Source organism: Hylobates moloch, unplaced genomic scaffold (assembly GCF_009828535.3).
Source record: "Hylobates moloch isolate HMO894 unplaced genomic scaffold, HMol_V3 SCAFFOLD_6, whole genome shotgun sequence".
In the NCBI taxonomy this organism is placed as follows: Eukaryota; Metazoa; Chordata; class Mammalia; order Primates; family Hylobatidae; genus Hylobates; species Hylobates moloch.
Genome location: NW_026652281.1, coordinates 72940420 through 72966827, shown reverse-complemented (window position 1 = coordinate 72966827; position 26408 = coordinate 72940420). Strand labels below are relative to the sequence as shown.

The 26408-nt window shown below is 38.2% G+C and overlaps 1 protein-coding gene across 1 annotated transcript in view; it reads right to left on the bottom strand.

The window, feature by feature from the left end:
- The window catches only part of REXO5 (RNA exonuclease 5), a 43429-nt gene that overhangs the window by 11618 nt on the left and 5403 nt on the right, over positions 1-26408 (bottom strand). Inside the window, exons 3-13 of the mRNA XM_032157071.2 lie at positions 24994-25106; positions 23241-23367; positions 22078-22174; positions 16400-16540; positions 13790-13878; positions 12368-12483; positions 11119-11257; positions 10868-10962; positions 9781-9883; positions 6130-6233; positions 5272-5392 (exon numbers count right to left, since the gene is read on the bottom strand). Coding sequence (XP_032012962.1) covers positions 5272-5392; positions 6130-6233; positions 9781-9883; positions 10868-10962; positions 11119-11257; positions 12368-12483; positions 13790-13878; positions 16400-16540; positions 22078-22174; positions 23241-23367; positions 24994-25106 — 1245 coding nt within the window. The remainder of the gene's footprint in view (positions 1-5271; positions 5393-6129; positions 6234-9780; positions 9884-10867; positions 10963-11118; positions 11258-12367; positions 12484-13789; positions 13879-16399; positions 16541-22077; positions 22175-23240; positions 23368-24993; positions 25107-26408) is intronic.

Here is a 26408-nt window from a genome sequence, read left to right as displayed (position 1 = left end):
TCTGCAAAATAAAAAAGTTCTAAGATCTCTTTCACAAGACTATAAATATACTTAACATTACTGAACTATATACTTAAAAACAGTTAAGATGGTAAATTTTATGTTTTTTACTATAATAATAAGAGAGGCAGGAGAGGAAAGGGAGAGAGAATCCCTTGATAAGTAGAGGAAAAGCACAAAAAAAGAAGAAAAAACTGCATTGAGGAAGGCAGAATAAAAGAGATGCTCTTGAATGAAAACCTTGTCCAAAAACAAATCAGTAAAATTAGAAAATAGTAGACCATATTAATCTAAACTACTATTAAAAAAACAGCAACAGCTGGGTGCAGTGGTGCATGCTTGTGATCCTGGCACTTTGGGAAGCCAAGGTGGGAAGATATTTTGAGCTCAGGAGTTTGAGATGAGCCTGGGCAACATAATGAGACCTCATCTCTATAAAAAATTTAAAAATTAGCCAGGCATGGTGGCACATGCCTGTAGTCCCAGCTACTCGGGTGGCTGAGGCAGGAGGATCGCTTGAGCCCGGAGGTCAAGGCTGCAGTGAGCTCTGCTCATGCCACTGCACTCCAGCCTGGGCAATAGAGCAAGACCCTGTCTCAAAAACAAAAACAAAAACCAAGAAATAAAGTGAGAATCGAAGCATTTCAACTGATGAAAATTATTCCCCCTAAAAAAAAAAATCAACCATGGGGCTAAAGGATACAGTTAACATTACGGTCTAAACTGAATTGAATATTAGCAGCCAAGCATTTGAGGATATGAAAGAGCAACTACAAGTTGTCAAGAAAGAATAGATTCAAGTGAAATTTTAATGAAGGGCATTAATGAAAAGCATGGAAAGAATTAGGAGTATACAAATGAAATCAAAAAGATCAGAGAGAAAGTAGGTGAGTGAAAGATAGGCCAACGGGGGACAACATACATGCATAAGTGAAGTCCATCAGGAAGAAAATTAAAGCAATGGAACCAAATACTTGAAAATACAATCCAAGAAAACCTTCTGGAAATAAAAGAAACTATAACCTAAATATTGAAAGGGGCCTTGGGTACCAAGAAAAAGTGACTTGGAATGATCAACTCTGAGACATAGCTTAGTAAAACAATTAGACTTTAAACAAAAAGGGAAAAATAAATCCTCAGTAAAAATAACTTAAAAGGCCAAGAAAATTAGATTGCCATTAAATTTCTCAAATGCAACTTACAAGGATTTCCATCCCCAGCCAAGACTGAATAACAAAGACTAGAGTTACCCTCTCTCCTCAAACACCTAAGAAACTATAAAAAATGCACAATAAAGAGAATGAGAAGACAAGCTAGACTCGGAGAAAATATTTGCAAAAGACTTATCTGTTAAAGGACTGTTATCCAAATATACAAAGAACTATTAAAACTCACCAATAAGAACATGAACAATCCAATTTTAAAAAGGGGTGAAAGAGTTGAACAGACACGTCACCAAAGAAGACATACATATAGCAAATAAGCATATGAAAAGATGCTTCACATTACATGTCATTAGGGGACTGCAAATTAAAACAATGAGATACTAATACATATCCATCAGAATAGCCAAAATCCAACAAAACACTGACACCATCAAATGCTGAAAAGAATGTGGAGCAACAGGAACTCTCATTCACTGCTGGTGGGAATGCAAAATCATAGACACTTCAGAAGTTCAGCAGTTTCTTACAAGACTAGACATACTCTTACAATACAATCTAGAAATTTGCACTCTTTGGTATTTGCCTAAATGTGTTTGAAACTTATGTACACATGAAAACCTGCACACAGACATTTACAGCAACTTTGTCCATAATTGCCAAAACTTGGAAGCAGCCAAGATGTCTATCAGCAGGTGAATGGATAAATTGTGGTAAATCTAGGTAATGCATAGTTATTCAGTGTTAAAAAGGAAAAAAAACTATAAAGCAGTGAAAAGACATGGAGAAAACTTAAATACATATACTAAGTGAAAGAAGCCAGTCTGAAAAAGCTACATACTATATGATTCCAACTATGTAACATTCTAAAACAGGTAAAATTATGGAGACAGGAAAAAAAAATCAGTGGTTTCCAATAGGCAGAGCACATTCATCACAGATTTTTAGGTCAATGAAACTATTCTGTATGATACTATAATGGTGGATATATGTCACTATACATTTGTCAACACCAAGACAGAACCCTAACGTAAACTATGGACTTTGGTAATTATATGTCATAGTGGGTTCATTGATTTTAACAAATGTACTACCCAGGTACAGGTTGTTGATAGTGGTGGAAGTTGTTTGTGTGGGTGGGTGTGGGGGTAAATGGGAACTCTCTGTACTTTCTTTTTTTTGAGACACGGTCTCTGTCGCCAGGCTGGAGTGCAGTAGTGCAATCATACGTCAGTCACTGCAACCTCCACCTCCTGGGCTCAAGCAATCCTCCCATCTCAGCCTCCTGAGCAGCTGGGACCATAGGCATGTGCTACCAGGCCTGGCTAATTTTTTGTAGGGACAGTGTTTTGCCATGTTGCCCAGGTCAGCCTCAAACTCCTGGACTCAAGAGATCCACCTACTTCAGCCTCCCAAAGTCCTGAGATTACAGGTGTAAGCTACTGCACCCAGCTTATACTTTCCATTTAATATCGTTGTGAACCTAAAACTGCTCTAAAAATAAAAGTCTATTAAAATAACAATAATAATGCCCAAAGAGCCCTTGAGGCCCATATAAGGGTTCAGAAAAAAAAAAAAAAATTCCTAAGAACAGCAGTTCTCAGGATATTGGAAAATGAAGGACAGTGATCCTTAAAGATAGGAAACCAATAGATCTATAAATAATCCCCCTCAAATATTCAGTTGAGTAGGGATTAGTGTATCCATGTAAGTAAACTATGCAAGGTCATGGAAAGGATACCCAAAAGGATTAGAGGAAACAATCACAAGGGCTAACACAAGGCCAGGAATGGTTTAGATTCCAAAAAGCTAGAGTGTAAAATCTCATAATTTATGGAGATTAAGTACTTAGTATGGTTCTGCTTCAGTAGTGGGATAAAATTTACTCTGGTTCCACCTAACAAACCTTAAAAGCAAGAATTCAAAAGGATCTGGCCAGGCATAGTGGCTCACCCCTGTAATCCCAGCACTTTGGAATGCTGAAGTGGGTGGATTACTTGAGGCCAGGAGTTTGAGACCAGCCTGGGCAACATAAGAAAGAAAAGAAAAGAAAGATAAGAAAAGAAGGAAGGAAAGAAAGAAAGAAGATCCAAAAGGACCAAAGTGTTTCCAAGTAACTTTACCACATCCCAGACCAAAGCTCACAAATATTTATAGAAATACAAAAATATATAGCACCCAACAAATTAAAATTCACTGGGTCTGGCATCCATACAAAAAACTACCAGGCTGCAAAGAAGAATGAAATACAGTCCATAATAAGGAGAAAAAACAATCAATTTAAGTTAATCTAAAAATGACACAGATTATCAAATTAATAGAGAAGGATGTTAAAATAGTTATTGTAACTATATTCTGGAATTTAAGAAGCTAGAGGAAAGTCTGAATGTTAACTAGACACATGGAAGATACAAAATAGAACAAAAGTTAACATCTAGAGGTAAAAAATACAATGTATGAGGTGAAAGTACACTAGATTGGATTATCAGTAGATTAGATACTGCAGCAGAATTAGAAACCTAAGACATAGCAATGGAAACAATCTAAAATAAAACAGAGAGGAAAAAAAACTGGAAAAAACATGAACAGCACATCAGTGAGCTATGGGACAACTTTAAACGGCCTAATACATATGTAGTGGGAGTGCCCAAAGGAGGGGAGGGTGGTGAAAGAAAAAATAATGGGGAGAAATAATGGTCAACATTTTTTCTAATTTGATGAAAACGATAAGCCTGCAAATTGCAAAAGCTCAACAAGCTCAAGCAAAAGACACATAAAAAAGGAACACTTGGCCGAGCCTAGTGGCTCACAACTGTAATCCCAGGCTGGAGTGTAGTGGTACGATCATAGTTCACTGCAGCCTCAACCTCCTGCACTCAAGCGATACTGGCATGTTCTTAAAATATCTCCCCACATATTTATTAGAATTAAGAGAAAAAACAAGAACTCTGCAATAGAGAAAGCAGACAACACCTTGACCAGGTGATCAAAATCAACAGCACAAAAGAGGGGCAGATGAGTAATAACTGCCTCTGGATGCAACACCCCAAGAAATTTGGCTAAGAATGCATAATCTGAATTTAATCATGAGCAAACACCACACAAACCTAAAATAAGCAAAACTCTGTTAAAAAAGGGAGAGGGGCATGCATTACTCAAAAAATATTAAGGTTATGAAAGACAAAGAAAGGTTGAGGAACTGTTCCAGCTTTAAAGGAGACTAAAAAGATATGACACGTAATTGTAATACATGACCCTAGAAATGATACTGTTCTAAAGGGAAAAGACATGCTATAAAGACATTATTTGGTCAACCAAGAAAATTAGAATACATATGACAAGTAGATAAAGGTACCAGGACAATATTAGATTTACTAAAATTGGTAACTATGTTAAGATGTGGTTATATAAAATAGTATTTTTATTCTCATGAAATACACTCTGAAGTGTTTAGGGCCATGATATATGCAGCTTACTCTCAAATGGTTCAGGAAATGTCATACAGAGAGGAAGAAAGACAGAGTGTGTACATGAGAGAGCATAAGCATGAGGGTATATATAAAATAATAAAGCAACTGGGGCAGAGTGCTAAAAAAGGTGAATCTAGATAGAAAGCATACAGGTGTTCTACCATTCATGCACGCTTTCTGTAAGGTTGAAATTATTTCCAAACAAAATGTTAAAAAAAAAACAAAAAAACACAGATCTTCTGAATATGATAACATAATAAGCTCATGTCTGATGTAGCCTCTCTGACTTAACATAGAGCAATGATACATAAAATATAAAAAGAAAAAAATCGAAAAGATATAGCCAGCCTCAAAACCAAGGTAAACGTTTCCATGAACCAGAAACACAACAGAAACTCAAAGATGTATGCAAGGCCAAAGCCAGAGGCCTGCTGGGCTCTGGAAGCAGGCATTGGCAGCTGATAGTTCTGCTCCTATGAGGACTTAGGTACTCCATACAAGATGTGAGATAGAAGCCAGGCTTGCTAACTGTAGCCAGGGTTGCTGATGAAAAAAAGCTTGACACTGGCATGGGGTGCAAAGGGCTACATTCCCCTCTGCTTTGAATATAACCTGCAAAGGTTCAGCAGGCCACTCACCTCTTTATTTGAAAGACACTTAATAGTTTGACAATTTCTGGAAGATGGAAGTTCACCAGCATCTGTCTCCCGGGTCAAAAAAAGAAGCTTCTGACCCACTGAATCCAAGCATTCTAAAACACTATAAAGAAGTAGAAGAGTTAAGGTAAGAACAACAGTTTTCCAGAACCTGACAGTTACTTCTCTATACCTGCATTATACAATATGGTAGCCACTAGAAATATATAGCTATTAAAATTAAAATTAAATTAAAAATTCAGTTCCTCAACTGCACTAGTCAAATGTGACTAGCAGCTACCAAACCAGATAGCACAGATGTAGAGCACTTTCATCATCATAGAAAATTGCTTTGGACAGTGTTGCTTCAATAGAGAGAGGAAGGATAAACAAGAAATATACCCAAAGCTCTCTATCAAAAGTTTAGGCAAAATTCTAAAGATCCGATACATTCGCTATAGTCTGAAGACAAAACCCTTTTGAGTCTCTGTGTTTGTCTTTCATAGTCTGGGCAATACAACAAGGCTACAGATTGACTCTTCTAGCCAAAATACCAACTAGTCTATCATCTTTCCCAGTGCTACCTAGGTTCAATGTATTCCAATTTTTTTTCTTTTTTTTATTTTTGGTCAAGGATATCATTTTAGACCAGCCACTAGATTCAGAAAATTAGAAATTAAATACTATATATTAAGGCTAGAAGGTGGTATTTTTTCCATGGTTTTTGTGATAGATGTTATCATTTTTTGGTAAATAGTTTTTAATAGACTCAAAAGAGGATATAAACATTCTCAGGTGTTGTTAAATAAGAAACTAGATACTCCATTTGTCTTTGATCTTGTTTCAAACTGAAAATATTACCTTGTGTTTGGGGGCTGAAGTACTTCTGCTGTGTTTCTAGGCTCTTGGCCTGCTGCTTGTATTTCTTGGTGATTAGCTAGTGCTTCTAGGTTTAGTTCTGCAATCTTGAAGAAAATAAAGTGGTAAAAATATAATTTCTTGCAGAGCATTTGATGCTCAAATAAATACAAAGCAAAAAGCAACAACAAAAAGCAAAAAATCCACTTGAATAATGTTCTCTGTTTTCTTAGGCAGTGGCTTTGCCATTGCCACAGCCCAGGGATGGCTTCAATAGTTACCAGATGGTTTATGGCTGCTTAGCCAAGAATGGCAATCTGTTATCAGCTACTAATGTTGTTACATGAATATGGGGAAGGGCCAAGTAGGGCTGATTGAAAAAGGATGACAATTTTGGCTCATCGCTCATCCAATAGTCAGTCACTTAAAATTTATTTCTCTGCAAACATGCAATTTTGGAAATGATAAAAGAATGGCTTTTACAGGAAAATTTTTTAAAAAGACTATTTATTAGTTTAATACAAAATCATGAGAAGTCTATTCTAGTTCTTTCTTCTCCTTCCATAAAGTGGGAGCCCACCAGGGAGTTGTGATGTAGACAGAATAATTTTTAAAGTTACAAATTTTTAAAAATAAACTTTTTTTTTAGAATCAGTTTAGATTTACAGAAAAATTATGAAAATAGTAGATGCTATAGCATATAGCATACCCCATATAGCATACCCCCATTTTTACCTATTAGTAATAGATTCGTATGGTGCATTTGTCACAATTAATGAACCAACAGTAATGCATTATTATTAACTAAAGCCCATGCTTAATTCAGGTTTGGTTAGTTTTTATCCAAGTGAGATACAATTTTCACTGAAAATCAAGCATAATTAAGTGCCCCAAGTGTGGTTTGAGAATCCTGGGGTTTCCAGACATCTTCTCACAAGGGGTGAGGTCCTTCCTTCTCCAACTATGTGACATAACAGACTGAATGTGAAAGCAGATATGAAAAGCCACTTGTTTTCTATTAAGCTAGATACTAAAAGGTTTCACAAAAATACCTAAAACAATGATGTTCTTTCCACTAATTTTTATGGAAAATTCTTTTTTCCATAAAAGTAAGTTATTTGTAGCTGGACAGAGTGGCTGTATATACTGTAAGTTCCAGCTACTCAGGAGGCTGAAGTAGGAGGATCCCTTGAGCCCAGGATTTCCAGTCCAGCTTAGGCAACACAGTGAGACCCCCATCTCAAAAAAAAAAAGAAAAAAAGAAAAAAAGTGATTTGTGTTAACATATAATGGTTTTTTATTTATCTTAAACTAATATTAAAAATTTATTTAATTTCTAAGATGGTAAATGTTGATAGATATTGTAACCCAGAGTCCCTGGGTCTTCAGGTGCACACTATAAAAGTGTGACCCCTGTTGCACCTTGTTGTTTCAAAAGAGTACAGGAAGACCACCAGCTACAGCAAGACAAAAACCAGCTGGAACCAGAGACGCCTGAAGTTAGAGATGAACTTGGCAAACTCTCTGCATTACCATACTAAAAATCTAACCTAGGGAGGAACTTATTCTCCATTTTCTATACATGCATGTGTCAAGGAACAAACCCTGCCTTTACATGCAAAGACTCAGCCAACTAGCAAAGTAAAAGCCCTGCTTTTGCCTTCATTTGGGGAGATAGTGCTTTGGGAACTATCCCTGGTGTTCTTACTTGTTGCAAAGTAATAAAATCCCCTTGTTAAATCCTCCTGGGCCAGGCACAGTGACTCACGCCTGTAATCCCAGCACTTTGGGAGGCTGAGATGGGTGGATCACCTGAGGTTAGGAGTTTGAGACCAGCCTGGCCAACATAGTGAAACCCCATCTCCAATTAAAAAAAAAAAAAAAAATCAGCAAGGTGTGGTGGCAGGCACCTGTAATCCCAGCTGCTCGGGAAGCTGAGGCAGGAGAATAACTTGAACTGGGGAGGCAGAGGCTGCAGTGAAGAGAGATCGCACCACTGCACTCCAGCCTGGGAAACAGAGTGAGACTCTGTCTCAAAAAAAAAAAAAAAAATTCCTTGGTAGTGGTCATTGGGTTAACACCCACTAAGTGACTGAACTCACCACTGTGTGGGTAACAATATAAAAAGAGTCATGAGACCAAAAGGGTTTTAGAACCTGTTGTAGTGATTTAGAGCAGAGATTAGCAAACACTAATACATATTTTTTTGTAAATAAATAAAGTTTTATTTCAGCTGTGCCCACCAATGTTGACATAATGTCTATGGCTGCTCTTGCAGTACCACAGCAAGTTGAGTAGTTGCAATAAAGACAACATGATCTGCAAAGCCTACAATATTTACTAGTTGGCCTTTACAGAAAAAGTTTGCTGACCCCTGGTATACAGAAAAGACAGAATGTGACAGACCTGGATTTCAATTCTGGTTCCACCTCTGACTGGCTGTGGGACCTCAGATAAGTTATCTAACCTTTGGTAACCTCGAAAGGCTCATGTATAAAATTGGAATGATAATAGTTAACTCACAGGGCTGTTGTGAGGATTAAATAAGATAATGTATATACAGCATTTTAGAACAGTACACTTAAGACCTCAGTGAGTGGTGGCTATTATTATCTATATGCTCAAAGATCTGTTAGAATGTCTTTCTACCACCTGACAAAAAAGACTATTCTGGCTGTTACTTATTATTCTATGTGGAGTAAAATTTATTTCATAATGGAGTCATGAAGGAATGTACTATGCAATGGGACAATCTAATAGGTTAGAATGCATTATAATAAAGTTTGTCAGAGACTATGTCCTCTTCCATGTCTCCCTTATGTGTTGTTCTAATCTGTACCCACTGAACTGCTATTGAAACAATTGTATGCTCCCCCTACTCCAAGAAGACAAAAATCTATGCAGATTTTTTATAATTATTAATATTAACTACAATAATCACCACACCACCAGTATAGTGCTTAGTATATTCAAGACACTGTGCTAAGAACTTTATACACAATATCTCATTTACTCTCAACAATATCCCAGAAAAGTGTGTATTCCTACATTATAGATCCAAAAACTGATGTTGTTCAGAGAAATTGCCCTAGATTATACAGCTAGACATAGTAGAACATATATTTAAAACAGATAAGCCCAACTTCAGAGACTATATACTTAACCACTACATTATGCTAGTGATACGGGTCTTAATTTGAAATACATGCTAGGCTTCAATCACACTGCCATTTTCTTTTTTTTTTTTTTTTTGAGATGAAGTCTTGCTCTGTCACTTAAGCTGGAGTGCAGTGGTGCAATCCCGGCTCACTGCAACCTCTGCCTCCCTGCAACCTCTGCCTCCCTGGTTCAAGCGATTCTCCTGCCTCAGCCTCTGGAGTAGCTGGGACTACAGGTACGTGCCACCACACCTGGCTAATTTTTGTATTTTTAGTAGAGACGGGATTTCACCATATTGGCTGGGCTGGTCTTGAACTCCTGACCTGGTGATCTGCCCGCCCTGGCCTCCCAAAGTGCTGGGATTACAGGCATAAACCACTGCACCCGGCCCACACTGTCATTTTCATAAAAATAGATAATAGGAATTGGTAGTCTGTGATAATCTGATCTAGTCCCATGATTTTAAGAAAAGGTGAACTGGTCAAAGATACTAACCTTTTTTGGGCCATGCTTAAGGAAATACCGAGCCAATTCAAGGATTGTTCTAGCATCTTCTGTGGCATCATGACCAAGTCTGTCTGGACACTGTATATCCTTCCTGGAAAGTCAATATAAAATTGACATACTGGAAGCACTTTTAATGATAGGCTTTTTCAACCATCTCAAGTGTTCTAATTACATATAAAATGTTAGAATTCTGATAATTAGATTTGCATCACAACAATCAAGGTTCCTTTATTCCAGCTAATTGCCAAGCCCTGCGAGAGGAACTGGGGGTGCAAAACAATCAGGAATGGCTTTGTTCACAGCAAGCATAGCATCTGGACAAAAGGCTACCCAACAAAAAGTTTCTGGCTGACTCCCCGGCCAGGCCCTTCTCTAAGAAATGGGCCAGGCCCATTTCTCAGATCTAACCATTGTTAAAAGTTGCCTTCCTGAAACTTTTTTATTTGTATATAAGTGTCTATACATACTTAAATACTTTCTTAGGTGTTTTTAAAAAGCTTAATATATGTATATATTCATAGATAGAACTAAATCTAATCTATATCATATAAATATTGAGGCATATATAGATCTTGCTCTGCATCTCTTATTCTCAGGAGTGTCTTAGAGAGGTTTCCATATCACAAACAGATTTATCATATTCTTCTGAACAACAAAATATTCAATAATACAGATAACCATAATTTACTCAACCAGACTTCTAGAATATTTGAGGTTTTCTATTTTGCTATTTTAAACCATGTTATAATGAACATGTTTGTACATATATGTCTTAATACAATAGGACAGTATAAGTATGTTATACTATCTTATATAGGCATATAGGTATGTTATGTTTTGAAATTTTGGTTACCTCTTCTGCCTTCATGGTTCAGTTCTATCCATTAAGCCTTGACTGTGAATGTAAACCCCTGTCTCTATTGCTACAATTTCTTCATTTCATAAGAAATGCAAAAAAAAGTTTATAAACAGAGAGCAGAAACCCTGAATTTCACAATATGCATTAAATTAGATACTATATGCTAACTTGTATGCAGTTTGTCAGAACAATTTTACAGTATATAAGCAAACTTACCCCAAAATAACTCTGGCTAAGAACTTGAGCTTAAATCTTCTGCCCTGCTCTCTGACATAAAGCAATGATGTATCAATAACATATGGATGTATCATCTGAGGAAGAAAGAGAATAAAATGAGTAGTGTCTTATGCTAAAGGAAAAAACAAGTGGGCTAGCAGGGTGGCAGAGAAGAGCCCAAGACTTTAGATTTGAGATAAATGGAAGAGGCATTTATACTGAAAATGCAAAGTCCTAAATCAGATACTCACTTTCAGTGCTCTGAGATCCAAATCTAAGGAGTGACCCACTAACACAGCATCAGGAGGAAGCAGTGCTTTTAACTGCTTCTGTACATCTTTGAGTTTGGTCGTCACTGGGTTAAGAATCTTCTTCGTGATTCCTGAAAAGCTTTCATTAAAAAAAGAGAAATGGACAGGCTAGGATATTAACAAGTTTTGCTCTCTGGAAAGTGATTTTAAAAATAACATTTTTTAAAATTACAGTTAATATATATATGCTTAGTGTCCAAAGTGACAAATAAGAATTAAACATTAGTCATAATCCTATCACCCAGAGATTATCACTTTTTACATTTTAGTAAATGTCCTTCCATACTTTTGATATAGATTCAGGTATACATTTAATTTTTATAAAAATGTAATCATAATGCATGAGCTGCTTTACAATGAATCTATCATTTATAATATGTCACAAACACATTTTCACATCAATAAATTATTTAGCACATCCTTTTAAATGGTTACAGAGTATTCCATTATACAGATACAGCATATTTTAACTAATCCCCTACTTTCAGACATTTATATACTCACAATTTTGCAATACTGTGACAAACATGCTTGTGCATACAACTTTGCCACACGTGACTGTTCTCTAAGAATCTAACTGTCAAGTCTGCTAATAGGACAGTATTTATCACTATCATTGCCTCTCTGTCCCTAAGTCGTCACGAATCTACTGGTGCCACATCAATGGATGAAAACAGTAATGTTTCACTGGCTTCTTGCCTAGTCACTGTGTGTACATTCTGAGATTACGTGCTAATCTTTGGAAAAGTAGACTAACATTTTCAGCTTCGAATTTCTGTTATGAAAAATATTTGTTTGTGTTTTGGGGGTCAAGGCAGATTAAGCTCTAACATCACTTGACTGCCAAATGATGATTTGCAGATTTTCAGATGAGGTCTTATCAGAAAGCAAAGCTCCAGCTGTTTGGCAGTTGTAGATAATGATTATAATTGGGAGATTCTAGAACAAGGAAGATAATATTCGGCTGACTTAAGATCACAAGAAGATTGAAGATCAAGAAGGGCAAGAGCATTATACACTGACATTGTGCAATTTCAGCATTAAAATATACCTATGTGATGCCCTAACATTTGATAATATTTAAGTAGATAAAACCTAACTAAACTGAAGCTGTGGGCCATTCTTCTTAAGTATTATTCTATTCTAGTCTGATAGCTCTCAGAAGAGCTGCAGGCAAGGTGAAAAATACCTGGTGAGGTAGTCCAGAATCTTGTTTTCAGGTTTGACCAGTTCATCCATAACACAGCAGCCTCCTTCAGCAACCAGTGAGATGCGTGTTAGCTCTCTCCCCTTGGATGTGAGGCACTGAAAGACCAACATGTAGTCAGGCTGCTGAACTGTGGAAGTTATTGCTTCTTCTTATTATTTACAGTATGTCAACTGCCATCTACTGTAATCTACCAGGGTCCCTGCAGCAATGGCACAAACTTGCTTACTAGAGGATCTGGTGTGAGTGAAATTAAAGCTGGGCAGGCTGCTGAATGTTACACTTAAGAGGATCAACACGGTGTAATTTGCACAAGGAAGATGAATGCAAATAATATTAATAATTGTATCTACCATTTATGGAGTGTGTACTATATCCAGTATTATGCTAAATACCACTAATAGGTAATTTTTATGAAGCCCATTCTATTATCAGCTAGTGCTGTACTAAGCATTTTATATATGCCACTCTCATAATTACCTTTTGAGGTAGGCTTTATTATTACCCCCACTTCACAGAGGGGAAGCCGAGGCTGATAGGTTAGGGGAATTTGTCCAAGGTGACATAGCCACTAACAGGCAAGGACAGGATATACACCCTGATATGCCAGATTCTCAAATTTTAGGTCTTAGTTACTCTGTTAAGAATTGAGAAACTGTTTCCTGAGTACTGAGAGGGGATGCACTGTTTTTGAAAAGAGGCTTACTACAATTAGATAAAGCAAAGCATGAGGGGAACTTAAGCAGGGAAATCCTATTTCTGATCTTCAAGGCGTAAAACTAAGCCAAACCAACAATTAAGGCAAAGTCCTCATGGCAGCAACAACAAAATACTTGTTCAAACACAAGGAATCAACTTCTAGTAACATGCAAAGACCTGATTAAACATAGTAACTAGGTGGAAAACGTGATTTTTTTTTTTTTTGAGATCAAGTCTCATTCTGTTGCCAGGCTGGAGTGCAGTGGCGCTATCTCGGCTTACTGCAACCTCCGCCTCCTGGGTTCAAGCGATTCTCCTGCCTCAGCCTCCCGAGTACCTGGGACTACAGGTGCGTGCTGCCATGCCCAGCTAATTTTTTGTATTTTTAGTAGAGATGGGGTTTCACCATGTTGGCCAGGATGGTCTTGATCTCCTGACCTCATGATCCACCCGCCTCAGCCTCCCAAAGTGCTGGGATTACAGGTGTGAGCCACCGCACCCAGCCACTTATGTGATATTTATTCTTTATCCTGGAATACAGATCTAAGTTTTCTAAAGTGTGAGTAAAAGGACCTACTTTCAGCTATTAAAACAGAATACTAGAAATGAGTGTATTCGTTCATTAGTGCATTAGACTCAAGAAATCATTTTCTACTAGACCTCAGCTTGCAACACTCCAATTGAAAAATTAAAAGTAGTACGTGCCATTTCACAGTCAAGTCCAAAGAGAGGACTATTGTCTGCTATAGAACCATTACATTTGGTAAGTAAAAAGTTTTCACAATCAGGAAAACCTAGGAGAAAAAGGAAGAAAATGTTTGCCTTTAGAATAGAGATGGTAAACATCACTCTTAGATTCAAGCAGGTAAAACTAAAATACTAGATATTTTAGTCAGATATGTTGGTATGTTAGATACTTGAAATACAATGACTAAATAAGATACAATCTCTGTCCTCAAGTTTTTCTCCATCTACTCATTTTTATATTGAAAGAATAATGTAGGCTTGCTGTTAGGAGGAGATTCTGGGGCTTGAACTTCCTGGCAGTTACCAAGGAACAATTTTTCCTCCTCATGAGAAAAGAGATAACTAAATCATGGCTAAACCCAGTCATTAGGCCCTTTCCATGTCAGCACTAAGAAAGAATGAATAAAGTATGCAAATAACTGTATGTGGCATCTTTCTTTCCTAAATACAGGAAGAGAAAATAGGAATGTGATTCCACCATAATGGAGATCTAAAAGGATTTCATAGTAGGAAGAAAGTTTAAGTAACATTCACCATACGCGTTCCTCCACCCAACTCAACCCTTGAGATTCCTCTGAAACATCTATTCAGAGCCTTGCCTGCATTTTCTGGAATCACATATTTCCTACAGAGGCTCAGCTATAGATTTAAGGTACTCCCTCTATTTGTGTACCCTGAGACAATAACCATGCATATTTAGCTCAGAAACCCAAAAGCATCTGAATTGTTGAAGATTTCTACCTTCAGGCAGAGGCTGGAGCAGTAAAGGTAACATCTAAATCTTGTTTGACACGGAACAAAGGGGGCCAATTTCTGATTCCCGGTACTGTGAAATTTCCAACTAATCGCAATGAAAAGAATCAAAAGATGGTCTATCCCAGAGAAGAAAGGCAGTCCCAAATCTCAGAGACACTATACTTGCTACCTACCTTATCTATATTATCAGTGGTGTTTTATAGGTGTTAGCAGTACTGCCCTTACCACATGCTCATGTGACAGTAGTGCAACCTCAAGTAAAAGATGGTTATAAATATGTTAAAATAGAGAAAAAAGCCATGTATAAAATGGAGTTAAAATTTAGTTCATATATCATAGGACTGCCAGTTAATGTACGAAAAGGCACTTAGTATGGTGCCTGGCACCTATAAAACACACTTACATCAACTTAAAAAAATAAATTAAAAAAATAAAATGTATGCATCCAGAAAATAAGAACTCCAATAATTCCATGATAAAATACGGCCCAATTTAAAAATGGACAAAGGATCTGAATAGACAGTTCCCTGAAGCTATAAAATGACCAATAAGCACGTGAAAAGTTGCCCAAAATCATCAGCCAACAGAAACATGCAAATCAAAATCACAATGAGACACCACTTCATACCCACTAGTATGGATATATTCAAACAAGATAATAATAAATGTTGGTAAGAATGTGCAGGAACTGGAAACCTCATATGCTGCTGGTGGGAATGTAAAATGGTACGGCTGCTTTCACAGCCTGACAGTTCCTCAAAAGGTTAAACACAGAGTTATCACATGACCCAGCAATTATACTCCTAGGTATATACCCAACAGAAATGAAAGCATGTGCCCACACAAAAAACTTGGACCTGAATATTCATAGCAGCATTATTCATAATAGCTAAAAAGTGGAAACAACCCAAATGTCCATCACCTGATGAACAGTCTATCCAATGCAGTATCATTAAGCAGTGAAAATAAATGTAGTACTGATACATGCTACAATATGGATGAAGCTTGAGAACATTATGCTAAGTTAAAGAAGCCAGTCACAAAGACCACATATTGCACATCCACTTACAGGAAATACCCAGAATGGGTAAATCTATATATAGAAAATAGATTAATGGTTGTCAAAGGCTCAGGGAGTTGGAGGGAAATTATAATACAGGGTTTCTTTTGAGATGATAGAAGTGTTCTAAAATTGTGGTGATGGCTGTACAACTCTGTGAACATAGTAAAAACTACTTAATTATAACTTTAAGTGGGTGAATTGTGTGGTATGTTAAATTATATCTGTTTTAAAAAAAGGAAATTTAATTATCATTGCTATAATTAGGAAGTAACAAAAAATAAAATGAAATCAAAGTACTTTTATTAAATTCTTGCTATATAATTGACCAAGGCTCTGAGCCTAGACCTGCTCTATTTGTTAAAGAAATATGGGGGCAGTGTGGAAGGAGAATTAGAAGTATTGGAAAAGTGTTAAAATGTTAAAGACATACTGACTGTTTTTAATATATTAAGAAGAAATGAAATAAAACTGAATGAAAAGGAAAGGGAAAAACTTTCTTATTAAATATTATTTCAATGCTATTTAATGTCACATTCATGTACTACCTAAAATCATCACTTTGCCAATCACAGTATACATCACACACTTTGAGATACACTGTGCTGAAGATATTTCCTCATTAATAGAAAATGAAATAAGAATAAGCCACTCAGAAAACAGCCAGATTAATGAATCTCCAACAGTAGTATTTAAATAAGCTGTTAGATACTCTTACATTGTTAGCAATATCAGATTAAGCCTAAGCCAACCTTGTAATGGAAAGTGAAATGTTCTCATTTCCTCCTTTGTCAGAAGGCATCTGGTCAAGCCCACTTTCTTAGAGCCATACTTTTGAATGATGGGGTCATTCTGAAGGCTGATGGCAGCTTTTGCATTAGAAGGTAAAGGCCCTGAAAGAAAAACAATTGAACATATATTAGAATGTGTGTTTAAGAACCCTAGAAGACATGTCTCCTAAGGTTGTATAGGCTAAGCACAAGGAAGATCAAAAGATGTATAAAACTCAGCCCCAAACATTTAAGGGCTTGCAATCTATTACAATTATAAGAACACAGAGAGGCAGGGTGTGGTGGCTCACGCCTGTAATCCTAGCACTTTGGGAGGCCAAAGCAGGCGGATCACGAGGTGAGGAGATCGAGACCATCCATCCTGGCTAACATGGTGAAACCCTGTCTCTACTAAAAATACAAAAACAAAATTAGCCGGGCATAGTGGCGGATGCCTGTAGTCCCAGCTACTTGGGAGGCTGAGGTGGGAGAATGGTGTGAACCCGATAGGCAGAGCTTGCAGTGAGCCGAGATCGCGCCACTGCACTCCAGCCTGGGCAGCAGAGCGAGACTCCGTCTCAAAACAAACAAACAAAAAAACACAGAGAAAATAAAGTCCCAAATGAGCTAAAACAATAAAGGGATAGGAGGAGGAATATACTTCACGATGGAATGTCAGAGATCAAGAAAGGAAAAGATTGAGTCTTAAAAAAAAGACAGAATTCAGATAGTTGGTATATTCAGCCTGTTCTTTACAGTGCCTGTCTCTCCCTTACGGTTCATTCTAGCTAAATATACTCCACCCTCAGCCACCTATTTAAGCAGCAAAAGCTTGTTCTTTAACCAGGGACCATTACTGATTGGATTAACGGTATGACCTGGCTCAAGAGAGATCATCTATAGATTGATCAATGACTTGATATTCCTTATCAAGACATGCTCTTAGAGGGAAAATCTTAAGTAGTTAAGTTCATCAGACTGCCTGCTTTAAGGATTTTCACTAAAAAATATAAAGAACTGGGCTAGGTACAGTGGCTCACACCTGTAATTCCAGCACTTTGGGAGGCTGAGGTAGGTGGAACCCTTGAGGTCAGGAGTTCAAGACCAGCCTGGCCAACATGGTGAAACCCCATCTCTACTAAAAACACAAAAAGTAGCCAGGTGTGGTGGCATGCACCTGTAATTCCAGCTATTCAGGAGGCTGAGGCACAAGAATTGCTTGAACTCGGGAGGCGGAAGTTGTAATGAGCAGAGATTATGCCACTGCACTCCTGCCTGGGCAACAGAGCGAGGCTCTGTCTCAAAAATAAATAAATAAATAAATAAATAAATAAATAAATAAATAAATAAATAAATAAATATATATAGAGAGAGAGAGAGAGAGAGAACTGACTAGTCAGAAGAGAAAAGAAAATACACAGATAAGTAGATGCTATGAAAGGGTTGGAGAAAATCTCTTTACTAAGGGCACTTAGGTTCCTGCTGGCTTTCTACCCACATACGTCCTTCTTCAAACAATATTTGCTCAAGATGGCCTAAGTGAGTAGCTGGTCCTTGTAAAGAAAAGAGCCAAAGTATCATAAGTAGAAGACGGCATTCCAGGCAAGATAGAAATGTAGAGTAAACTTGGTTTGGCAGTAGACCAGTAATGAAGAAAAAAAGGTCTGTGCAAGAGACGAGCATAGGAAATAAAGTTGAGACAGGAGCATAATTAACTTTTGTCTACCATTCAATGAGTAATGGGGAGCCACAAAAAGCTCCTGAGAACGGAAGTGATGTAATTAAAGCATTGTTTTAAGAAATATCGACCTCAAAGATTTGTAAAAAATGGAGTAGAGGCTGGGTGCATGGCATGCCTGTAATCCCAGCAATTTGGGAGGCCAAGGCAAGAGGATTGCTTGAGTCCAGGAGTTTGAGACCACCCTAGGCAATGGAGCAAGACCCAGTCTCTACAAAAACAAAAATTAGCCAGGCATGGTAGTGCATGACTGCAAGTCTTAGCTACTAAGGAGGCTGAGGCAGGAGGATCGCTTGAATGTAGGAGTTTGAGACTGCAGTGAGCTTAGATTGTGCCACTGCACTTCAGCCTGGGCAACAGAGGGAGATCCTACCTCTAAATTTTTTTTTTTTTTTTTGGAGATGGAGTTTTGCTCTTGTTGCCCAGGCTGGAGTGCAATGGCGTGATCTCGGCTCACTGTAACCTCTGCCTCCGGGTTCAAACGATTCTCCTGCCTCAGCCTCCTGAGTAGCTGGGATTACAGGCATGCACCACCACGCCCGGCTAATTTTGTATTTTTAGTAGAGATGGGATTTCTCCATGTTGGTCAGGCTGGTCTCAAACTCCCAACCTCAGGTGATCCACCTGCCTCAGCCTCCCAAAGTGCTGGGATTATAGGTGTGAGCCACTGCGCCAAGCCTAAATTAAAAAAAAAAAAAAAAAAAAGGAGGAAAGAAAGAAAGAAAAAAAGGAAAGGAAAGGAAAGGAAAGGAAAGGAAAGAAATGAAGAAAGAAAGAAAGCGAAGTAGAAAGAGGCTAGAAAGGGCTTTACAGTAATTCTGGCCAAAAAATTATGAGCATCTGCTAGGGGCAGAAATACCATTTGGTCCAGCAATCTTGTTACTGGGTATATTCTAAAGGAATATAAATCATTCTATTATAAAGATATGTGCAGGTGGAAAAGACATGGTATCAACCCAAATGCCCATAAATGATAGATCGGATAAAGAAAATGTGGTACATATACACCATGGAATACTATGCAGCCACAAAAAGGAACAAGACCATGTCCTTTGCAGGGACATGGATGGAACTGGAAGCCGTTATTCTCAGCAAATGCAGAAACAGAAAACCAAACACCACCACATGTTCTCACTTATAAGAGGGAGCTGAATGATGAAAACACATGGACACATGGGGAGTAAACAACACACATTTGGGGTTGTCAGAGGGGTTGGTGGAGGTAGAGCATCAGGAAGAATAGTTGATGGAGGCTGAGCTTAATACCTAGGTGATTGGCTGATCCATGTAGTAAACCACTACAGCACACATTTACCTATGTAACAAACCTACACATCCTGCACATGTACCCCAGAACTTAAAATAAATGTTGAAGAAAACAGGCCAAGTGCAGTGGCTCATGCCTGTACTCTCAGCATTTTAAGAGGCTGAGGCAGGTGGATCACTTGAGGCCAAGTGTTCAAGACCAGCCTGGCCAAACATGTTGAAACTCTGTCGCTACTAAAAATACAAAAATTAGCCGGTATGGTGGTGCACGCCTGTAGTCTCAACTACTCAGGAGGCTGAGGCACAAAAATCGCTTGAACCCGGGTGGCAGAGGTTGCAGTAAGCTGGGATCATCCCACTGCACTCTAGCCTCGGTGACAGAGCGAGACTGTTTCAAAAAGAAGTTGTTACAGCATCTGAATTAAGGTAGTGGAAGGGATAGAGGAAAAGGGATATATAAAACATACACGAAAAACTGGTAGAACATGGTGAAAAAATAATTCAGCCAGTAAAATATTTAAATATTTATAACTTTATTATACACCTGGCACTGTTTTGGCCACTAGGAATTCCCCAATGCACAAAACCAACAAAATTCCTCATGAAATTTAACTTATAGTTGGAAATATGGATAATAAACAAATAAACATGTAATACATCAGGTAAGATAAAGGCTTTGAAGAAAAGGAGGAGAAAAGGATAGGAAATATTGGGGCAGGAAAAAGGATACTGTCATATATTTTGTATAGGATGATCTGAGAAGGTCTCTGTTAAACTGACATCTGAATAGAGATTTATAGGAGCAAAGGGAATTAGGCATGCAGACAGTTTGGGGATAGGGAGCCAAAAGAAAATTATAAAATTCAACACTGGTGTCTTAGAGAAAAATGACACCAACAAGAGGGAATATGAAGAGACCATTATTTGAGGATGAGAAAAACGCTTTTAGCTATGTTATGACTGAGGACAGTAGAATATCCAAATAGCAACTGGAATATTCAGCAGGCAGTTGAGAATGCAGGCCTGCAATCTGGGGCATCAGACCTAGAGATAAAGATACAGGAGTCATTCAAAGAAAACTAATAGGTAAACTTGGCAAAAACAGATGAATGCTCCGAAGGAAAGATTGATTAACGAAGATCAGAGTGTGAGGGACTATGCCTTGGGGACTCTGATATTTAGCATGGGAAGATGAAGTGAAATACTTAGGAGGATGGAGAAGTTGCCCTAACCTCTCTGGCTCCTCAAGGCCTACAGAATAAAATCCAAATTCTTTTGGCATGACATTCAAAGCCTGTAAGTTGTCTCTCCGTGGCTGGTATGGAATATAAAAATAAAACACAAAATAAAAACAAAGCCTGCAGGATACGGCTTTAATCTGCCTTTCCGGCTTTGTCTCTCATCACTACCTCCTCCTATTCTTCTCAGCATGTCCAACAAGCTGTACTCTTCAAACATGTCAAATTTCTTTTTCCTGATTACATCTTTTCTTTCACAACGTGATGCTTTTACTTGAACCTAGAATCTCATAATGATTACTCTATGATTTAATCACAGATGTTTAAAATACAGTGCAGATCAAATCAAACACAACTGCAGATCAAAAATGGGCATCCATGAGAAGAAGAGAACAGAAAGATAGAAAATTAGAAGTGGGGATTAGGACAGAGGATAATGCAAGCACATTTCTAGAGGAGATAAGAAATCAAGTTATTCCTCACTACTTTTTCATGTTCCCTCAGTGCAATTATTCAATTAATTATTTCTGAACACGAAACAGAGTATCATTGAACAATACCTAACCTTACTATATGCAACTAACTCTGATAAGTCCTATGCTACTCTATCACTCACCTCCCTGCAAAACCAAAAAGACTAGCTATAACTTACTAATAGGACACAACCCCCAGTTTGAAAAACACACTGCTATCATGAATCTTTCAGCTGGCTAGTATCTAAACCTCCTGCCTATTCTTCACTGTGAGTAGTATCAGCAGGTATCGCTTATATTAGTCAAAGGCAAGATCTTCCTTCCCACCTGTACACTGGTGGATACAAAGACCCAGTGACAGTTTAGAAATTATTCACAGTAATTCATAAGAGTCCAACGTCAGTGATATCCAGGTATCCTTAGCTATCTAACCAGATTGTTTCTGAGGCATGAACCCTGGCTGTGGTTCCTGCTATCTAACCTCCCTGGGTACCTGCCCATTTTTCCTTAAAAAAACTGTTTTTGTGGCCCAGGTATGGTGGCTCATGCCTCTAATCCCCACACTTTGGGAAGCCAAGGTGGGAAGATCACTTGAGCTCAGGAGTTTGAGACCAGCCTGGGCAGCACAGTGGAGCTCCGTTTCTCAAAACAAACAAACAAAAAAAATTAGCTGGAGATGTGGCCTGTGCTGGTAGTTCCCCAGCTATTCAGGAGGCTGAGGTGGGAGGACTGCTTGAGTCTGGGAGGTCAAGGCTGCAGTGAGCTGTGTGATAGCGCCACTGCACTCACACCTGGGTGACAAGAGTGAGACCCCATCTCAAAAAAACAAACAAAAATTGTTTTTGTGCTTTAGTTAGAATTGAGTGTTGTTGTGCTAAACCTACTTACAATCATATCCATATCTTTTAGAGTGAGCAAATCATCAAACCAGCATCATAGCTATACCTTCCATTGTCTTGCGCAGATCTCCAGCTCTTTGTTTAGTTTGTAGCCCAACAACATCAGCTAGAAAATCAGATGATGGTGGAGGCAAGCGGAATTTCTGAAAATATGTTAACAGGTTTTACAAAAATGGTTGAAAACAGCTAAAATACTGTGAAAGGCCTGGACTTTTATTGTCAGCTCAGTGCTTTGAAAGTTCTAGACAGTAACTGTTAGCATTTTAAAATGAGAACTGTTTCCTTAATACAGAAAAGTGACTAAGTAAATGAAGCCACACAACACTAACTGATCCCTATGATTATATATTGTAAAAAAGACAAACTTTACAGAAATATACAACTTAGACAAGAAAAGTCCCTTTGTATTTTCAAAGTTCTTCCAATTCTATTATTTCATTGGAAAGCATGCCATTGCCATCAGAATAGATGGTACCACACGGCAAAAAGGTTGAGAGCTTCAGCTTCAGGTTCACCTGGGCTTAAATTTCAGCCCTACCACTTACTAGCTGGAACTTGAGCAAGTTACTCAGTTTCTCATGTACAAAATGGAAATTTAAAAGTATCTATTTTATAAGACTATTGTGATAATTAAAGATGATATGTGTAGCATGTGGTCCATGGTTAATAGAGAGCCTGATATACAGGAAGTGCTCAATAAATGAAAGCAAAAAAGAAAATGGTGACCCAGGGAGGTTAAATTAGGGCTCACCAACTCAAATGCCTTCAGGAATAAATGGATGAAATGGGTCACTAGGAAATGGAAGAGGCTACGGGAAAATGGACAGCAGGCGCCTCTTTTTAAAGATGACAACTGCTATTCAGTTCCATATACTGTTTTAAGGGTGCCCAATCTTGCGATTTTTTTAAAGAGAGGTAGAAAACACAGCTTGTATATATATTTTATAATTTCTGAAAACACCATAGCCCAAATAAAATAGAACAATATCAACCTAGGAGCTACAGATTATAACCTGGGAATAAGAGTTTGCCTGGATTTCCAAAGAAAATCAGAGACAAATCTACATGAGGCCTCTAAGGTCCTTTTGCTTTCTACATCCCGTACTGTTTGTTCAGTTAGGTTGCCAAGGAGCATGGTCCCTGACACATGTATTAGTCTCAGAATGGGAAAACAGACTCAGCCCCTAGTACAAAGTTTTCTTAACTTACATGTCTGAATGCTTTTCGAAGACATCCAAACTCCAAATAGAACCTGTAAAAGTGTAGCTGACTCATTCCCTGAAGAACAAAAATCACTACGTTGTTTAGGTGGTTTTGATGAAAAAGCTGGCACCAGCTGCCAAGAAATCAAACCAACACAGTTAAGACAGATGGCCTTAAGTCAGTTACAGACATATAGACGGGAAATAGGGGAGAAGGAGCAGGAAAAGCAGTGAGTGAGAGTTAATAGAATTTATCACCATTCACTGTCTGCCTGGAACTGGAAGACAGCCATTATTGCACAAAACTCAAATAAAGATCCCTAGAGATAAATACTTGTTGTATTCAAATCCAGTAAAATACCAAGCAAAATGCAATGCATTTAAATTCACTGTCCTATTGATTAAGATTTGTTTGGAATCAGAACTAAGCTCACTTTACAAAGTCATCCCTAAGATACCAACCTACTCTGCAGTCCTTCCTAAACCAGGGAATCAAATGGCTGGCTTTAAGAAATTCAGTTTGGCCGGGCACGGTGACTCACGCCTGTAATCCCAGCACTTTGGGAGGCCGAGGCAGGTGGATGACTTGAGGTCAGGAGTTCAAGACCAACCTGGGCAACATGGCAAAACCCCATCTCTACTAAAAAAAAATACAAAAAAATTAGCTGGGCGTGGTTGTATGCACCTATAATCCTAGCTACTCTGGAGGCTGAGGCAAGAGAATCACTTGAACCTGGGAGGTGGAGGTTGCATTGAGCAGAGATCGTGCCACTGCACTCCAGCCTGGGTGACAGAGCGAGACTCCATTCCCGCCCACCAAAAAATGTCAAATCCTGCTCTACCCATTTTTGTAAATAAGACTATTGAACTACAGTCATGCTTATTTGTCTATGTATTATGTATGGCTGCTTTGGGCTACAATGGCCAAGTTGGGTAGTTGCAATAGAGACATCAAACCTACCAAAAAAAAAAACAAAACAGTTTTAGATAAACTGACAGACTGATGGCTGTAATTGTTGATGGAGAAGATAGTTCTCAAAGTAGCTAGCCAATTCATAACAACCTCCCCCAGAAAGATGTGTGTATTATTTGCATACATAAAAAATATTTTTCATAAGACACTTAATAATGGCACCAACAATATCAGAATAGTAAGATTCTCTTTTTTTTTTTTTTGTAGGGACTGGGTCTCACTATGTTGCCCGGGCTGGTCTCAGACTCTGGGACTCAAGTGATCCTCACACCTTGGCCTCCCAAAGTGCTGGGATTATAGGTGTGAGCCACTATGCCCGGGCTCTCTTTGCCTTTTATTTGTAAAAGAAAGAAAAAAGATTAACTGGAATTCTTCAGCTATCATTGTTATTTCAACTGAGTCTGCATCAGGGAAAACAAACTACAATATCTATAATGGCCAGACAGATACTGTAAATATGGGAAGCAGGCCAGGTAGGACATTGGAGTATACATGTCCCATATAAAGGGGGAGACCACCACTCAGCTTTGACAAATTGTTGCTATGTGGGAATATAGGGATAGCTGCCATCTTTGAGTTTTTGGAAGAAGAAAATGTAGATTTTTATACAGGTCCAGAATTAACACTTGGCAGCCATCATAAAAAAATTTAGGACATGCTGCATAGCAAAAAAATAATGTCGATAAGCCAGTTTGAAACCTCTGGTTTGAATGATGGAGCCTCAGGAGAGGTAAAAAAAAAATAAGAAACCTCTGGTCAATACCCACCACTTAAGTTCATCTCATACCTGGGTTTTGGAACATTGGATTTGCCCAGAACTGCGTACTTCAGCAATTCACACAGCTGGTCATGAGTTACTTCACAGTTGTCAGTAAATAAAATGGTAGATAAGCGGGCTTTCTGTAAAGATTAATCAGGGCATAGCAAGCCATTATTGGTTATCAAGAACACCAAAAAAGCAAGTTAAATTATTCTAGCTTCTGATTACTTTAACATACAGGTATATTCTAACATAAGGAAGTGCTAATTAATTGAAAATGATGGTCTAAAATAATATGTGGTAGATATGACATTATTAATAAAGTATTTAACTATCATTGACACAAAACTGAATTATAGATACTTGGTTACATGCTAGGAATACGATAAATAAAACATAATTCACGCTCTCAAAGAGTCCATTCTACTAGGGAGAAAAAGCAATAGCTAATTCCAACACAGTGTGGGTAAGTGCCTATTACAAAGGTATGAGAACAAGGAGTCTAACTGCCTTAGGGGTTAGAGAGTTTGGGGAAGGCTACTGAGATGAAAATACTGAGGCTGAGCCTTGAAAATAATGCCATGTTGGAGGGAACATCGCATTCAATATGTATTATGGTTTGGCAAGGAGCCAGGATTGCATGTTGCATTATTGTGGAGGTATGAGGAGAGGGAAGCAGGAGCCAGATCATAGATCAATGCGGCCTAAGCTAATGAATCAGAATTTATCCCCTGGACAACAAGAGTTCAGTGAAGCTCCCAACCCCTTTAAAAAGGCTTTGAACTTATACTTGTTTTTTTCTTTTCTGAGACAGAGTCTCACTCTGTCACCCAGGATGGAGTACAGTGGTGCTATCTCGGCTCACTACAACCTCTGCCTCCCAGGCTCAAGCGATCCTCCCACCTCAGTGTCCTGAGTAGCTGGGACCACAGATGTATGCCACCACACCTGGCTAATTTTTTTTGTATTTTTGGTAGAGATGAGTTTTTACCATGTTGCCCAGGCTGGTCTCGAGCTCCTGAGCTCAAGCGATCTGCTCTCCTCAGCCTCCCAAAGTGCTGGGATTACAGGCATGAGCCACCACGCCCAGCCTATAGTCACCACGCCCAGCCTATATTTGTTTATTAAAGTAATTTGTGTTTGTTATAAAAGACTCAGTAACAGAGAATTGTAAAATAAATGATACAGAGAAATGAAAATAAAAGTCACCTCAGAGATAATTAAAATAAAAGTACAACTTAGAGGTAATCACCACTTTCCATTTTGGTCTGCGAGGCAGCAGAGTATAGCGGTTAGAAGCTCAAGCCCTAGAGTCATACTACCTGAGTTAAACACTAGGCTCTATCATCTTGGACCAGTGCCATAGCCTTTCTAGGACTCAGTTTCTTCATCTAGAGAGTAATTATAATTTTATCTCATTAAATAATTGGGAGGACCAATGA